The sequence below is a fragment of the Aulostomus chinensis genome, chromosome 2 (assembly GCF_037954235.1).
Source record: "Aulostomus chinensis isolate RoL2024-O1b breed Wild chromosome 2, RoL_Achi_v1.0, whole genome shotgun sequence".
Taxonomy (NCBI): Eukaryota; Metazoa; Chordata; class Actinopteri; order Syngnathiformes; family Aulostomidae; genus Aulostomus; species Aulostomus chinensis.
Genome location: NC_141321.1, coordinates 35760572 through 35778023, shown reverse-complemented (window position 1 = coordinate 35778023; position 17452 = coordinate 35760572). Strand labels below are relative to the sequence as shown.

The 17452-nt window shown below is 51.4% G+C and overlaps 2 protein-coding genes across 2 annotated transcripts; one reads left to right on the top strand and one right to left on the bottom strand.

Moving 5' to 3' along the window:
* Positions 1–2664: 2664 nt before the first annotated feature.
* cebpg (CCAAT enhancer binding protein gamma) lies at positions 2665–7469 on the bottom strand. Its single transcript, XM_086191823.1, has 2 exons — positions 7309–7469; positions 2665–5325 (listed from the first exon to the last, which is right to left on the bottom strand). The coding sequence occupies exon 2, from the start codon at positions 5216–5218 to the stop codon at positions 4724–4726; it is 495 nt and encodes a 164-aa protein (XP_086047949.1). The 5' UTR covers positions 5219–5325; positions 7309–7469; the 3' UTR covers positions 2665–4723.
* A 7179-nt stretch (positions 7470–14648) lies between these two features.
* cebpa (CCAAT enhancer binding protein alpha) lies at positions 14649–16940 on the top strand. Its single transcript, XM_086191810.1, has one exon. It carries the CDS (start codon positions 15714–15716, stop codon positions 16581–16583), a length of 870 nt encoding a protein of 289 aa, XP_086047936.1. The 5' UTR covers positions 14649–15713; the 3' UTR covers positions 16584–16940.
* Positions 16941–17452: the final 512 nt, after the last annotated feature.

Below are 17452 nucleotides of genomic sequence, written 5' to 3'. Positions count from 1 at the left end.
CAGAGTTTTGATAGAATGAGCAGATTTAGTGTAACAATGTTTACCGCTACACTGTGTACAGAACTAACGTAAGGAATACAGTCCCATATATACTGAAGGAGTAAGGCTGCGTGCTGGAGACGTGATGTGCGTCAGCTCAAAGGGAGAGCGCCAACTGTAGCTGCTCCCTGGCAAACTAGAGGGTAACTCAGCCGGCTGTGGTTGGGTGGGAGGGACCAAAGCCCCAACACATCCCCATCCCAACAAATGCTTGCCAGATATATGTAATTTTACCGACCTTAATTCTTGCTAGCATAGTGATATCTTAATGCTAGTAGAATATTAGCTTAATGCTAGTATAATATTAGCTTTGTGGCTTGTAGCTGAGAGGACTGAGTCCCGTTGTCTAGTGTAGTGAATGATAGTCAAGGTGGTTCCAGGTATTCGTCTCAGACTCAGGTGTTCGCAGGAAACCCTCTAGGAAATACAAACTAATAGTTTTCATTTTTCTTTCATGGGGTTTGCCAGGCAGGGTAATTGGTGGACGACAGGGACGGCGCCATCAAATTAGGATTGTTTCCTGTTGTCATGCTGACCAGGCATAATTAATGTGCAGAAGAAGAGATTCTCTTTCTGCTGACCCTGGAAATCTCTACTTTGTGGAGTTTATGGATGCTGAAGGAAAAAGAAACCCTAAAAACTTATCATGTGACCTCAGGTGACCTCTACATGTATGATGTCACTAGCGTCTTCCCTAGTATAGCAGTGCAGGGAGTCCTGGCACTCTCACACATTCCGAGGAAGAGGAACATGTGTTCCAGATGTTGGTGTGAAGCTGCCAGATTCTCTGAGGAGGCAGATTCAAACACGGCGGAGGACGAGGCCATCGCTCATTTTTATGTTTGAACTTTCCAGTGTTTTCATGAGGGGGAGCAAAGCATCGTGGGAAGAGGGAGTGTTCTCTCTCTCTCTCTCTCTCTCTCTCACACACACACACACACATTCTGAAGCAGAAACATGCATCAAGACTTTTCCAAAACAGAAATGTGAAACAAACAAAAGACATCTTGAAGCAGAAAACTGATCAGGAATCATGGCTGTGTTTCTGTCTGTCACCTCTCCTGATATTTTACCACAAACATCAACTGAGACACAAGTATGACGTCAGGTTTTGGAAGGTCAAAGGTCACTGTGACAAGCGCACATGGCAGAAGTGTACAAGTGTGACGTGACTTCTTAGTTCATCTTGGGTCATGTGACCCCTGGCAGACTGGAACCTGTTCTAACAGTTTGCTGCAAAGCCTCAATGTCTTGTGATCGTCTCAAATGTTGAAATATCAAGAATTCCTTTGGTGTTTTCTCTTTTAAATGGAGCATCCATGTTGGTGGAGGTGTTCCTGACATGGTATCACATGACCTGGTGTCAAAGCTCATCTGTGTTCACTCCGTGGCTAGTGATGAACTCCAGTGAGACACACCATGAGATCCTGGCACACACACACACACAGACAGAACAATGTTTGGTGCCAGGGCGGGGTCACTGACCTCTGACCTTTGGACGTCTAGCCTCTTTACTATACCTCGTAAATCCTTTGTCCCACCCATCTGTCCTCTCCGCCATTTGACTCGTGTTCCAGTGACTAGACTCTATTGGCACAGGTGTTGATGTCACCTTGTCAATTATTCACCTGCATCAAGTCTGTCTGGTTCTCACACACACACTTCCCACGATTGGCCGCTGCACAGAGAGGAAACATTGACCAAGGCACTGATCAACGCCACCAGCCAAAGCAGACGTGTGTCCCGCTGATCCTGGATCTGCTCCACCTTCCTGCTGGTAAAGGAAGGTTCTGGTGGCTGCTGTTGCAGGATGTGCTGCTGATGGAGAACTGTTGGGTGGAGGTTCATTGAAGGAGGGAGGTGCTGGACCTGCTCTACTTGGACAGAGTCAGGACAGAACTTTGGTTGGGGTTTGGTGCCACTAATAAAACTGACTGGACTTGACTTGTCAGTTTAATCAGATAAAATATTTCAACCACCTCTTGCATCAAGTAGCTTCCTACCACTGATGGTGCCTGGCATCTGCTGGACAACGTTGGGTTCCCATTTCTCCTCTTCCACGTTCTCCTAAACGCAGCATGAAGATTCCACACAACACAAGTCTGGAGGAATTTTCTGCTTCTTAAGTTTGAAGCCAAAACTCCATCCAGACACTTGGTTTGGATCTTCGTATCCCTGAAGATCTTGAAAACTGCTGCTAACTTCCTGTGGCGGCCATATTGGATTGATGAACTTTACTTTGCTGGCCAAGACAACCAGACCTTCTCAGTGAACCGTGGTTCTTCTCAAAACAGATCAATGAATTCACCCCCAACTTTACACGTGAAGACATTGAAGTACTTCCTCTTTCAGTCAGTGTCACATGTCCAGAACCTTCCAGGGCCATGATGACAAGACAGTTGCTTCTTCCTCATTCATCAAACCTTCTTAGGCACCAATGTTTTCTCACTGCTGTTGTAACCCCTCCCCCTGACATCTTCTGTGATTGACAGGTGCAAAATTGATAACAGGAGGAGGGGTTACACACCCATCAAGTACCCATTAAGAATGTTGAGAACATTTTAATCAGGCAGAAGCAGAACTGTTGAGACGGTCCTGATGGTCAGACCAAGAAAAACTCTGTACAGCTTTTCAACTCATTTTAATTTACAAATCAGGCGACTGCAGGTTCCTCTCATATAAAAAAAGCTGCATGGCGACATAAGATGCTGCCCAGCAACACTCGCCATGCCAGGACGCTGGGACTGTGCCACCGGATGGCATCTCACAGATGAGCATTCACTTTTACCTTCCTGATATGCAGCCACGCCCCCCCCCAAACATGCTGAAGGAACATGTATAAACACAAACAACATAAAAAAGAGATGTGGCAGCAGCGCCCAGCCAGTAGAAATGTTCCCACAACGTACAAGACCACATCAAACTGGTGTGAACTGGTCGCTCTGGTAGGTGATCTCTCAGCCAATATTCAGTAGTGATGTCAGAGGAAACATGTCGCCGATGTTCTCAGTAAAAAACCGCCAAATATTTGCCATCACCCCCCATCATTATTCATCACAATATCAATAACAATAAAACAACAATTCATCTTTGACCCGAAAACGATGTCAAGTGCTGAGTGTGGATAAATAAGTGATTGTCTCCACCGTCAGGAGGAAACGGACATGTTTCTGATGGACGGGGAAGCAGGGTGAGTCTTTACTGAGAGAAGCCAGATGGGAACGTTGTGGGAACGCCACGAGAATGTTGAGCAGCGCTTCTACACAAAACAACATTCATGCAGGAACAAATCCAGTGGAAAACACAAAGCTTCAATGATTGTACATTGACAGGCCACACCTCCTCTGCTGTGTGTGGCCTGCTGTCTGGGCAGGGCCATGGCTGAGAGGACACGTCAATGAATCGGTGTGCTGATGAGTCAGTTAAGCTGTAGCTCCGCCCACACACACCTGCAAGTAAATGGGAAGAGGCAGGACACTGGGCGACGAGTCTGGGTGCCATCAGCTGAAGCAGGGCACTGTGATGTCATGGGTACCGACGGCGGTCCGTCGTGTTTCTGAAGAATTGTGTGTGCGCTTGCGTTGACACGTTCTGATGACACGTTCTGATGACAGTTTGATGCCTTTAATGTGACGGGAGGGTTTCTGTCCTCACAAGAGGCCTGCCAACCTGCACGTGACTCCATCTGCCATCGGACATGACCTCGCTAACTAGCTGATGCTGCGTTGTAGAGTGGGTGGTGCTCTGACCACATTTTCTCTTTCATCTTCTAATGATTAAAATGATCGCTGTGATGCGTTCAGTGCCAATACGAAGTCCCCCATCAACGGCAGCGCAACGGACAATAACGGTTTGGCTGCTTGTGGACAGACGACAAGCTTACAGCTGCGATGGCGACTAGCTGCCCCCCCAACTGACACGTGTCAAATGCCTTAGAAGGAAACAATTCCAACGTGTTTGGGGCTAAAATCCTAATTCATGATTACAATTTTTAAACCCTGATGAGTGACAACGAGTTGTTAAACTCACCAGGACTGTGTCGAAGCATCAACATGTAGTGAAAACGTGAGAAGTTAAAAACTCATTTCAACAGCAGAAGAAAATACACATCCTTAGAAAGAGCTGAAGAATTAACATCTGGATCCTGCAGTGGCAGGACAGAGCTGACAGGAAGTGTGGTGGCATCCCGTCCAGCGTCTCTCCTGATTGGACAATATCTCAGTTCCTAGGAGCTCATGAGTCCTCGAGTCCATCTTCTCCTGGTGCGTCCACCGGTTCAAGTTCATGTCACAGGGTCTGAGACTCAAACTGGTCTTAAAACTCTTATGATGTCACTCAGTGCGAGTTCTCAGAACGCCTTCCTGGAGGACTGTGGGAACCAGGAAGGACCCGTGGTAAAGTGTGTTCCTGTATGTGTGTATGTGTTTGCATGTGTGCTTGAAGTGGGGCCAGGTACTGTGGGGGTTTTTCTTGGGGGGGGGGGGGGGGTCAAGAGAAGTTGGGGGAGGGGCTCAAGGGGAGTGGTTAAGAGGAGGGGGAGGGGTTGTGGGAGTTCAGGGGGGGGGTCAAGAGGAGTGGGAGGGGTTAGGGGGAGTGGGGGGTGGGGGAGCGTAGCAGTGGGGAAGCCAGTTTCATTTTTGTTCCAGAAACTGGAAACTCCACTTCCAATGTGGACCCACCCGCCTCACTGACCATTGGTGGAGGTGTTGTTGGGCGCAGGGCTGGAGCCCCCAGCGCCGGCGGGCGGCTGGACGTTGTCAGCCAGGTTGTGGGCGTGCTCCAGGAAGAGGTCTTTGAGCACGCTCAGCTCTTTGCTCAGCAGCTTGATCTTGGCCTCTAGACGCTCGTTCTCCTCCTTCAGCTCGTTGACGCGCTGCTGCGTGTCCATCGCCTTCTGCTTGCTGCGCATGCGGCTCTTCTTCACTGCCAGGTTGTTGCGCTCGCGGCGCTGGCGGTACTCCTCACTGTCCTTATCTGCTGGGGGCTTCTTCATCTTGCTGGGGGGGACGGCCTTGCCGCCACAGGCTGAAGGGTTTGCAGGGATGAGCTGGGGGACCTGCTGCAGTCCGGCTATGGATGCCGGCAGAGATGAGGAGGAAACAGCGTGGGCCTGACTCTGAATGACGCTCACGCCGTTGTGGTCTGGTGTGGTTAATTTCGGCTGCGACGGCCGGCTCATTTGGATGGGCTGCCTGCAAGTTCAGATCTCTGCCCGGAGTCTCCTCAGGTGTAGAGATGAAGAAGTGAAACAGGAAGCAGAAAAGGGAATGTACACCTCCAAGGAGCCTGGAGGACGACAAGGAACACATCAGACTGGATTAATGGCAGCAGGGGAGCTAATTAGTTAGCTGGTAGGGCTGCGCAATTTTGAAAAAAATATACATCATTACGATGATTTTGTTCAATATTGTTATATTTAGATGATGTGCAACGGGCATGTTACGTTTTTTTCAACTGCAAACTTAGCAAGTGTGTGTGTGTGTGTGTGTGTGTGTGTGTGTGTGTGGGGCTGCCCCTGATGAAGTGACAAAGTGTTTTTATTTCTTACAACAACCTAGTTAACTTTTCTTCTTCTTCAACATCAAACGAAAACATAAAATGTTGATTTTGTAAAATTTCACATCAAGCTGGACTGTAAATACCAGACGACATAAATGTTACACATTGAAAGTCAAGAGTAAAGAGTAGCTGGTGAGCCACTGCTAACACTCCAGCCATACAGACCCCAGTAGCCGGTGAGCTAAAGCTAACATGGTTCAGCAGTCATTCATTTTTGTTGTTAAAGCAGTGACAGATTTATTTAGTGTTGGTACACAATGTATGCTTTCACTTCACTGCATCAGACAAATGTTGGTTTAAATGATACGAATATAATTCAGTACAGCAACAGGTAAAACTGGAAACCTCCTCACCCTACCACCAAAATACACTTACGTTCTAACTTCTACTGAGAATTTTTACTATCTTCTTATTGCCCACTATGACAGGTCTATTACTCCTGTCTAGATTCAGTATGTTTCATAAGAAAACTACATTTTTTCTTCCATTATTAAACTTGAGTTTACTAAACCAGTGCTGCTAATGTAAAGGTTTACTGAAGATCATCATATTCTTCACAAATAACAACTTTGGCTCTATAATGGTAGGCCACGTTCAAACCACTAACAGCAATAAGCTCCTCTCTCAGGTTCATTCAATCACTGCAATCAAACCCAGACAAGTCCAGTTCCATCAGAGGGGGCCCAGAAACCAAGACACTCAGAAAGTCAACATTAAAGAGCAGGATGCGTCTTCAGTCCAGCATGTCTGCATGTCTGTCTGCTCTGGATTCTAAATGAATGAGGCGGAGTCACAAGAAATACAGCGATTCTAACATGACAATGATTACATATTAAAGTATTTGGTTATTAAATGTCTAGAAACGATCTTAACAATTATATCTGATTAAAGTGTAATTGTGTGGTTTGGTAAATGGTACCTGGAGTCTTATATAAGTTCTTTATACTTTAGCAGCGCTCAAAGCTATCATTTCATTTACACACACACACACACACACACACACACACACACGGCAGAGCTGCCTAGCTGCAGCTCAGAGGGTCACTGGTTATCCTGCAAGCACTGCTCCCTCTCAAGAACCGTGGTGACCTGGATCCGTCAATCAGACCACGGCCACATATACACCCAAGCTTCTGCTCTGAAAACGTAATTGGGCAGATTATGATTCTGTCAGGCCAATTAATGGCGCGGCTGTGATTGGTCGTCGCGTTGCTATGCAGCCAGTCAGCTGTGTGCAGGGAAAAGCGCTCCGGGTGGAACCAGCAGTTGTTGCCTGCTGTTGCATCATCATCGTCGGCGTCTTTGTGCCGAGAGAGGGGAACTCCGGAGTCATGCGGGGCTCAGCAGAAAGCTCCCTACTGGGTGAATGTAAACGGTAGTGAAAACTAAAACCACGACAGTTCCCAACATGGCGGCGGAAGAATCCATCACAACTCACTTCAGGACGGCAAACTTTGAATTTCCGTCCACTTGACCAACTTTTCTCCACCTTGAAGCTTCCAGCAGACGACTGACTATCAGTCGACCCACAGGAAGCTTCAGGCCTCGAGGGTCCCGTAGTCATCGGAGAAGCTGCCTGCTCGCTCTCCGTCCCCCGGACTGTCCGTCAGCCGGGAAGCTAGCCAGTTAGTTAGCCTCCAGCGCTAACGCGCCCTAACCTCCCTCCCGCTCCGCCGCTCGAACCCTCAAACACCTAAAAACACGACTCACCGTCACGGGGTGGCGGAGGACTCAACCATCCGTCAAAGTGGAGAAAGTTCCGACAGGAAGTTGAAGTTTGATTCGCCCGTCTGCGCTCCGCCGACTGTTTTTGTTTGGAATACAGAGAGCAGCCGATTGCGAAATCTCCTTTACCATGTAGGGAAATGTCGCACATCAGCCAATCAGAGGCCAGTACGAGCCAGCGGGACGAAGAACGACCAATCATAAGTGAGTGATGCAACACATTGGGTGATTGACATGTTGATCGACCAACGAGGAAGCTGCTTTTTCAGCCGTTTAGTTTATGTAACGAGGCTGTTTTAATGAGCTCAAACATGCGTGAAGTCATCTGCTCTGACGAGATGCTGCAACTACTACAGCTGAACTACTTCTACAACTACTACTACTGATACAGCTGTACAAACTACTACTACTACTGATACAGCTGTACAAACTACTACTACTACTGATACAGCTGTACAAACTACTACTACTACTGATACAGCTGTACAAACTACTACTACCATCATATTCCTTTCATACTACTAGTTTTATTACTGCTGATAACCATCCCTCCACCCATCCCTCCATCCCTCCATGTTCCCCCTCTTCTCCTGTTGAGGGTGGTGGGGGTGGAGCCTATCCCAGCAGCCTTCCCCCTGGACAGGTCACCAGTCCATGGCAGGGCCAACACATAGAGACAGACAACCATTGGCTCTCCCAGCCACGCCTACGGTCAATTTAGAGTCTGGATTAACCTGGTCCCTCTTGATGTCTTTGGACTGTGGAGGAAGCTGGAGTACCAGAGAGAACCCAGCAGGAACAGGGAGAACATGGAGACTCACACAGAAAGACCCCGTGCTGCAGCCGGGGCTCCACCCACAACCTTCTTGCTGGGGGGCCACAGTGAGGACCACTGCTCCACCCACAACCTTCTTGCTGGGGGCCACAGTGAGGACCACTGCTCCACCCACAACCTTCTTGCTGGGGGCCACAGTGAGGACCACTGCTCCACCCACAACCTTCTTGCTGGGGGCCACAGTGAGGACCACTGCTCCACCAGGCTGCCCTGCTGATAACCACATACCTTAAATTAATAATTTAGATGTAGTATTCAAACTATTTCTACTGATATGCCTCTTGTAAAAATGCAGATAATAATATTCCTGTTATACTTCTATAACTACTCCACCTAACAATGAATGGGGCTCTGCTATATGTAAATCAATGATAGATTTACATGGCAATGTATTGCAATATTTTGTCATGATTCTGTGTCAAAATTCTAGCTTGTAGATACCCAATGACCACATATGGTGATGAGAGATTGCCTCCCCCCAACTACATTTTTCACATTTACTGTGTTACTTTGGAAATCTCAGTACATAAGAATGGAAATTTGATTTAAATAGTTTGGTGTGAGCCAACATAATGATGTTCATACTAGTAAAGTAGCAAGCGAGGACCGAGCATGTTGCAGTTGGGGTTCGGACTGTCATTAACATGATCAGATGTGTAATGCAGTTAATATTTTAACATTTACATTTAAAAAATAACTAATTAATCAATAATCAAAAAATAAAGGGAGAGGTGGAGACCATGGAGGAGTCCATGGAGGAGAGCTAGAGACCATGGAGGAGTGGTGGAGACTTTGGAGGAGAGGTGGAGGAGTGGTGGAGACTATGGAGGAGTGGTGGAGACTATGGAGGAGAGGTGGAGGCCATGGAGGAGTGGTGGAGGCCATGGAGGAGTCCATGGAGGAGTGGTGGAGACTATGGAGGAGTGGTGGAGACTATGGAGGAGAGGTGGAGGCCATGGAGGAGTGGTGGAGGCCATGGAGGAGTGGTGGAGACTATGGAAGAGAGGTGGAGGCCATGGAGGAGTGGTGGAGGCCATGGAGGAGTCCATGGAGGAGTGGTGGAGACTATGGAGGAGAGGTCGAGGCCATGGAGGAGAGGTGGAGACTATGGAGGAGAGGTCGAGGCCATGTAGGAGAGGTGGAGACTATGGAGGAGAGGTGGAGTGCATGGAGGAGAGGTGGAGACCATGGAGGAGTCCATGGAGGAGAGCTAGAGACCATGGAGGAGTGGTGGAGACTATGGAGGAGAGGTGGAGGCCATGGAGGAGTCCATGGAGGAGAGCTAGAGACCATGGAGGAGTGGTGGAGACTATGGAGGAGAGGTGGAGGCCATGGAGGAGTGGTGGAGGCCATGGAGGAGTCCATGGAGGAGTGGTGGAGACTATGGAGGAGTGGTGGAGACTATGGAGGAGAGGTGGAGGCCATGGAGGAGTGGTGGAGGCCATGGAGGAGTGGTGGAGGCCATGGAGGAGTCCATGGAGGAGTGGTGGAGACTATGGAGGAGTGGTGGAGGCCATGGAGGAGAGGTGGAGACTATGGAGGAGTGGTGGAGACTATGGAGGAGAGGTGGAGGCCATGGAGGAGTGGTGGAGACTATGGAGGAGTAGTGGAGGCCGAGGTGGAGGCCATGGAGGAGAGGTGGAGGCCATGGAGGTGTGGTGGAGGCCGAGGTGGAGGCCATGAAGGAGTGGTGGAGGCCGAGGTAGAGGCCATGGAGGAGTGGTGGAGGCCATGGAGGAGAGGTGGAGACTATGGAGGTGTGGTGGAGACTATGGAGGAGAGGTGGAGGCCATGGAGGAGTGGTGGAGGCCATGGAGGAGTAGTGGAGGCCGAGGTGGAGGCCATGGAGGAGAGGTGGAGGCCATGGAGGTGTGGTGGAGGCCGAGGTGGAGGCCATGGAGGAGTGGTGGAGGCCATGGAGGAGAGGTGGAGGCCATGGTGGAGTGGTGGAGGCCATGGAGGAGAGGTGGAGGCCGAGGTGGAGGCCATGGGGGAGTGGTGGAGGCCATGGAGGAGAGGTGGAGACTATGGAGGAGTGGTGGAGACTATGGAGGAGTGGTGGAGGCCATGGAGGAGAGGTGGAGACTATGGAGGAGTGGTGGAGACAATGGAGGAGAGGTGGAGGCCATGGAGGAGTGGTGGAGACTATGGAGGAGTAGTGGAGGCCGAGGTGGAGGCCATGGAGGAGAGGTGGAGGCCATGGAGGTGTGGTGGAGGCCGAGGTGGAGGCCATGAAGGAGTGGTGGAGGCCGAGGTAGAGGCCATGGAGGAGTGGTGGAGGCCATGGAGGAGAGGTGGAGACTATGGAGGTGTGGTGGAGACTATGGAGGAGAGGTGGAGGCCATGGAGGAGTGGTGGAGGCCATGGAGGAGTAGTGGAGGCCGAGGTGGAGGCCATGGAGGAGAGGTGGAGGCCATGGAGGTGTGGTGGAGGCCGAGGTGGAGGCCATGGAGGAGTGGTGGAGGCCATGGAGGAGAGGTGGAGGCCATGGTGGAGTGGTGGAGGCCATGGAGGAGAGGTGGAGGCCGAGGTGGAGGCCATGGGGGAGTGGTGGAGGCCATGGAGGAGAGGTGGAGACTATGGAGGAGTGGTGGAGACTATGGAGGAGAGGTGGAGGCCATGGAGGAGTGGTGGAGGCCATGGAGGAGTAGTGGAGGCCGAGGTGGAGGCCATGGAGGAGAGGTGGAGGCCATGGAGGTGTAGTGGAGGCCGAGGTGGAGGCCATGGAGGAGTGGTAGAGGCCGAGGTGGAGGCCATGGAGGAGTGGTGGAGGCCATGGAGGAGAGGTGGAGGCCATGGTGGAGTGGTGGAGGCCATGGAGGAGAGGTGGAGGCCGAGGTGGAGGCCATGGTGCAGAGTGGAAATCACGCCCTTTTCGGTGAAGTTGACCATTTGGTTCTTGGACCTTCAGGGGGAGATGGGATTTGGGAGTGATTTTTTCTTTGTTCCTTTCTTCTATCGCCCTGCAGCAGAGACCAGGATCAGGTCAGGTCCTGATTTCCTTTCAGGCGGTGTGGCCAAGGCCAACTCTTGCATCAGGCAACACTCGCAAAAAGAATGGAAAAGGTGTGCATGTGGTCCACGCGCCAGGTCTGATGTAGGGCCTTCGATACCTGCTTCATCAAAATGTCACATACTTTTCTTATGGAGCACTGCGGTGAGTAACAGTAAGTAACCTGCAGACAAGATCTGCTACCAGAGATATGTGGGTGGTTCAGGGGTGGAGCAGGGTCCTGGTCTGAGCCCCGGCTACTCCAGAGATTGTAGGTTGCAGAAAACTCCATTCAAGCTTCCGACACGTTCTCGTTAATCAAGTCAGTTTTGTTTGTCTCGTAGCAAATCACAGCGACAGCTGCACAAAAGTAGAAAACGTTTTCAAGTCCTCCAACACATTAAAACCGACCCTCAAATAAAGAAGTGCATGGAAGAGCGTTTGGTTTGGTCGGCAGCTCGTTTCCACGGGCTGTGGTATTTGACATTTATTGTAATTTCATTATTTGCTACTTTACTCTTACCTTCTTTCTCCAACAAATTCACTTTGTTTCTTTGAAAACTGGACAAAGTGCAGTTCGTTCACAGCAGCAATTAAACACCTGAGATATCCTCAACCCCCCGCTGTCGAAAACTGAAACACACGATTGGAATGATGAAGTACTGGTTTGACGGTCCAGTCAGGGACCCTCCACCTCCATCACGGACCCCCACCTCCATCATGGACCCTCCACCCTCTGGTATTATTAAACAGAAAGTATCTAAATTAATAAATGAGCGGGTTGGAGCTGCTAACAGCTGATCTGATGATGTCACAGATCCTCCACCGAGACCTGACAGGTTTGCAGGTGTTTGTTGTTGATCAGACATCATTTGAAGTTTGAGCCTGTTGCCGTGCAGAAGGTTAAATTATCCATGATCTCGATGATGTCACTGATAATTTGTAAGAAATAAAACTAAAGGTACTTTGAATGTGTCGAGACAGAGTTGGTGCAAGTGTGCGCCTGTGTGTGTGAGTGAGAGAGTGGGAGAAAGGGAGTGTGTGTGTGTGTGTGAGTGAGAGAGTGGGAGAAAGTAATGTGTGTGTGTGTGTGTGTGAGTGAGAGAGTGGGAGAAAGGGAGTGTGTGTGTGTGAGAGTGAGAGAGTGGGAGAAAGTAATGTGTGTGTGTGTGTGTGTGAGTGAGAGAGTGGGAGAAAGGGAGTGTGTGTGTGTGTGTGAGTGAGAGAGTGGGAGAAAGTAATGTGTGTGTGTGTGTGTGTGAGTGAGAGAGTGGGAGAAAGGGAGTGTGTGTGTGTGAGAGTGAGAGAGTGGGAGAAAGGGAGTGTGTGTGTGTGAGAGTGAGAGAGTGGGAGAAAGGGAGTGTGTGTGTGTGAGAGTGAGAGAGTGGGAGAAAGGGAGTGTGTGTGTGTGAGAGTGAGAGAGTGGGAGAAAGGGAGTGTGTGTGTGTGTGTGAGTGAGAGAGTGGGAGAAAGGGAGTGTGTGTGAGTGAGAGAGTGGGAGAAAGGGAGTGTGTGTGTGTGTGAGTGAGAGAGTGGGAGAAAGGGAGTGTGTGTGTGTGTGAGAGTGAGAGAGTGGGAGAAAGGGAGTGTGTGTGTGTGAGAGTGAGAGAGTGGGAGAAAGGGAGTGTGTGTGTGTGTGTGTGAGTGAGAGAGTGGGAAAAAGGGAGTGTGTGTGTGTGTGTGTGAGTGAGAGAGTGGGAGAAAGGGAGTGTGTGTGTGTGTGTGTGAGTGAGAGAGTGGGAGAAAGGGAGTGTGTGTGTGTGAGAGAGTGGGAGAAAGGGAGTGTGTGTGTGTGTGTGAGAGTGAGAGAGTGGGAGAAAGTAATGTGTGTGTGTGTGAGAGTGAGAGAGTGGGAGAAAGGGAGGGTGTGTGTGTGTGTGTGAGTGAGAGAGTGGGAGAAAGGGAGTGTGTGTGTGTGTGTGAGTGAGAGAGTGGGAGAAAGGGAGTGTGTGTGTGTGAGAGTGAGAGAGTGGGAGAAAGGGAGTGTGTGTGTGTGTGTGTGAGTGAGAGAGTGGGAGAAAGGGAGTGTGTGTGTGTGTGAGTGAGAGAGTGGGAGAAAGGGAGTGTGTGTGTGTGTGAGTGAGAGAGTGGGAGAAAGGGAGTGTGTGTGTGTGTGAGTGAGAGAGTGGGAGAAAGGGAGTGTGTGTGTGTGTGAGTGAGAGAGTGGGAGAAAGGGAGTGTGTGTGTGTGAGAGAGTGGGAGAAAGGGAGTGTGTGTGTGTGAGAGAGTGGGAGAAAGGGAGTGTGTGTGTGTGAGAGAGTGGGAGAAAGGGAGTGTGTGTGTGTGTGAGAGTGAGAGAGTGGGAGAAAGGGAGTGTGTGAGAGTGAGAGAGTGGGAGAAAGGGAGTGTGTGTGTGTGAGAGTGAGAGAGTGGGAGAAAGGGAGTGTGTGTGTGTGAGAGTGAGAGAGTGGGAGAAAGGGAGGGTGTGTGTGTGTGTGAGAGTGAGAGAGTGGGAGAAAGGGAGGGTGTGTGTGTGTGTGTGAGTGAGAGAGTGGGAGAAAGGGAGTGTGTGTGTGTGTGTGAGTGAGAGAGTGGGAGAAAGGGAGTGTGTGTGTGTGTGAGTGAGAGAGTGGGAGAAAGTAATGTGTGTGTGTGTGTGTGTGAGTGAGAGAGTGGGAGAAAGTAATGTGTGTGTGTGTGTGTGTGAGTGAGAGAGTGGGAGAAAGTAATGTGTGTGTGTGTGTGTGTGTGTGTGTGTGTGAGTGAGAGAGTGGGAGAAAGTAATGTGTGTGTGTGTGTGTGAGTGAGAGAGTGAGAGAAAGGGAGTGTGTGTGTGTGAGAGAGTGAGAGAGTGGGAGAAAGGGAGTGTGTGTGTGAGAGTGAGAGAGTGGGAGAAAGGGAGCGTGTGTGTGTGTGTGTGAGTGAGAGAGTGAGAGAAAGGGAGCGTGTGTGTGTGTGTGTGAGTGAGAGAGTGAGAGAAAGGGAGTATGTGTGAGAGAGTGAGAGAAAGGGAGTTTGTGTGAGAGAGTGCGAGAAAGGGAGTTTGTGTGAGAGAGTGCGAGAAAGGGAGTTTGTGTGAGAGAGAGAAAGGGAGTGTGTGTGTGTGTGAGTGAGAGGAAGGGAGTGTGTGTGTGAGTGAGTGAGAGAAAGGGAGTGTGTGTGTGAGTGAGAGAGTGAGAGAAAGGGAGTGTGTGAGTGACAGGAAGGGAGTGTGTGTGAGAGTGAGAGAAAGGGAGTGTGTGTGTGTGAGAGTGAGAGAAAGGGAGTGTGTGTGTGTGTGTGTGTGTGTGAGTGAGAGAAAGGGAGTGTGTGTGTGTGTGTGTGTGTGTGTGAGTGAGAGAAAGGGAGTGTGTGTGTGTGAGTGAGAGAAAGGGAGTGTGTGTGTGTGTGAGTGAGAGAGTGAGAGTAAGTGAGTGTGTGAGGGAGAGAGTGAGAGAGAGGAAGTGTGTGTTTGAGAGGGAGAGGGAGTGTGTGTGAGTGAGAGAAAGGGAGTGTGTGTGTGAGGGAGAGAGGGAGTGAGAGAAAGGGAGTGTGTGTGTGAGGGAGAGAGGGAGTGAGAGAAAGGGAGTGTGTGAGTGAGAGAGTGAGAGAAAGGGAGTGTGTGTGTGAGGGAGAGAGGGAGTGAGAGAAAGTGAGTGTGTGTGAGGGAGAGAGAGGGTGTGTGTGTGAGTGAGAGAAAGTGAGTGTGTGTGAGGGAGAGAGAGGGTGTGTGTGTGAGTGAGAGAAAGGGAGTGTGTGTGTGTGTGAGTGAGAGGAAGGGAGTGTGTGTGTGAGTGAGTGAGAGAAAGGGAGTGTGTGTGTGTGAGTGAGAGAGTGGGAGAAAGGGAGTGTGTGTGTGTGTGAGAGTGAGAGAGTGGGAGAAAGGGAGTGTGTGAGTGAGAGAGTGAGAGAAAGGGAGTGTGTGTGAGTGAGAGAGTGAGAGAAAGGGAGTGTGTGTGTGAGGGAGAGAGGGAGTGAGAGAAAGTGAGTGTGTGTGAGGGAGAGAGAGGGTGTGTGTGTGAGTGAGAGAAAGTGAGTGTGTGTGAGGGAGAGAGAGGGTGTGTGTGTGAGTGAGAGAAAGGGAGTGTGTGTGTGAGGGAGAGAGAGGGTGTGTGTGTGAGTGAGAGAAAGGGAGTGTGTGTGAGAGAGAGAAAGGGAGTGTGTGTGTGTGTGTGTGTGTGAGAGAGAGAAAGGGAGTGTGTGTGTGTGTGTGTGAGTGAGAGAAAGGGAGTGTGTGAGGGAGAGAATGAGAGAGAGGGAGTGTGTGTTTGAGAGGGAGTGTGTGTGTGTGTGTGTGTGTGTGTGTGTGTGTGTGTGTGTGTGTGTGTGTGAGGGAGAGAGTGAGAGAGAGGGAGTGTGTGTTTGAGAGGGAGAGGGAGTGTGTGTGTGTGTGTGTGTGTGTGTGTGTGTGTGTGTGTGAGAGAGAGAGAGAGAGAGAGGGGAAGTGTTTGTGTAAGTGAGAGAGGGAGAGAGAGGCTGAGGCCCCGCCCCCCGCTCGCCTATATAAGCCGGTCTGACAGCTGGGGTTCTGAGCAGGACGAGCCGCCTGCAGCTTTCTGACCCCCAGCCCCCGTCTGAGGACCTTTTGAGGAAAAGCTGGATTCCCGGAGCTCGTCGCCATGCACGCCCGGCTTTAGGTTCTCCATGGAGCTGTCCAACCTTTACGAGGTCGCGCCCCGGTCCCTGATGAGCAGCCTGCCCCACGGCCCGCAGCCCCTCTCCGGATACAGAGACCCGGCGGACCTCGGCGGGGACATCGGAGACAACGAGACGTCCATCGACCTGAGCGCCTACATCGACCCGTCGGCCTTTAACGACGACTTCCTGGCGGACCTGTTCCACCACAGCTCCCGCCAGGACAAGCTGAAGATGATGAGCGGGGAGTACGAGGCGGCGCCTTGCGGCCCCGGGCCCCAGTGTGGGCCCGGGCCCCCGCAGCTCTACATGGCCGGCTATCTGGACTCCAAGCTGGAGCCGCTGTATGAGCACAATCCACCGCGGCTGCGGCCGGTGGCCATCAAGCAAGAGCCGCGGGACGAGGAGGACCTGGGTCCGGCCGCGGCGCCCGCCTACCACCACCCGCACCCGCAGCAGTACCCGCAACAGCCGCACCTCCAGTACCAGATAGCGCACTGCGCGCAGACCACCATGCACCTCCAGCCGGGGCACCCCACCCCCCCGCCGACCCCTGTCCCGAGCCCGCACCAACACGCGCACTCACAGGGCGCAAAGCTGCTGGAGCAGCGCGCGGGAGGCTGCGGGAAACCCAAGAAGCACGTGGACAAGAACAGCCCGGAGTACCGGCTGCGGCGCGAGCGCAATAACGTGGCGGTGCGCAAGAGCCGCGACAAGGCGAAGATGCGGAACATGGAGACGCAGCAGAAGGTGGTGGAGCTGAGCAGCGACAACGAGCGGCTGCGGCGGCGGGTGGAGCACCTCAGCCGTGAGCTCGACACGCTGCGGGGCATCTTCCGCCAGCTGCCGGACGGCTCCTTCAAGCCTCTGGGCAGCTGAGAGTCCGGAGCCAGTCCCGGTCCTGGACTGGATTGCAGATCCGTCGGCGCGCACGAGCTGACGGACGAGGCAGCTGAGCGGCTCTAACCCGAGCTCCTCCAATGAAACTTTCTGGAGACAAAAGTTGGTGAGAAACTTTACGGAACGGTTCAAAGTCCAGGCGATGACGTCACCTCACCTGCGGACCTTCTCCAGTGTTCACGTGCCTTTTTATTTGCGCAGATAAGCTGCGTGTTTGTGCCTTTATGTTCCTGACAAGAGTGCAGCTAAGCTCCGATCAGCTGGTGGCCGTCATCATCGTCATCGTCGTCATCGTGCACCTCTGGTTCTGGTGGTGGTGGTGGTGGTGGGGGGGGGGGGGGGGGGCACAAGCAAAAGAGGGGCAGAACCTCAAACTGATGCAACAAACCCAGAATTTGAAAACAGGAACGTCCAGGCCTGGGAAGTCTGGAAATATGTTTCACAGGGCTGGTTCTGATCCGCTCGCTGCTCCTAATGTCATTGAGTCTGCTGGTGACGTTTGTTCTGAGGATGTGTGGTTATTGGAAAGTCCTGGGAATGATCTGGAAATGTTCTGGCAAAATGTATGTGACCCCCGTAACTTCCTCCTACATTGTATCTCAGAGATCCAGGTTTCACACCGACATGCTGCACGCACACGGGCGGACTGCAATCGAACCCGTGGTACCTGCCTCATCACTCTGCCTTCCAGTGAACTGATGGGATGTGCTTGATTGACATGGTAATGCATGTTGAGGGGGGGGGGGGGGGTTCAGGGAATGGCGGCGGTGGTGAGGCAACTCGTGCACTAGCTAGTCAAGCAAAGAGTTGTGGGTTCTGATCTGGAAAGAACAAGACGAGTGTGTTTG

What these genes read in the sequence shown, in the direction of transcription:
- cebpg (XM_086191823.1), bottom strand. Translation starts at nt 5,218, where the DNA reads ATGAGCCGGCCGTCGCAGCCGAAATTAACCACACCAGACCACAACGGC.
- cebpa (XM_086191810.1), top strand. Translation starts at nt 15,714, where the DNA reads ATGGAGCTGTCCAACCTTTACGAGGTCGCGCCCCGGTCCCTGATGAGC.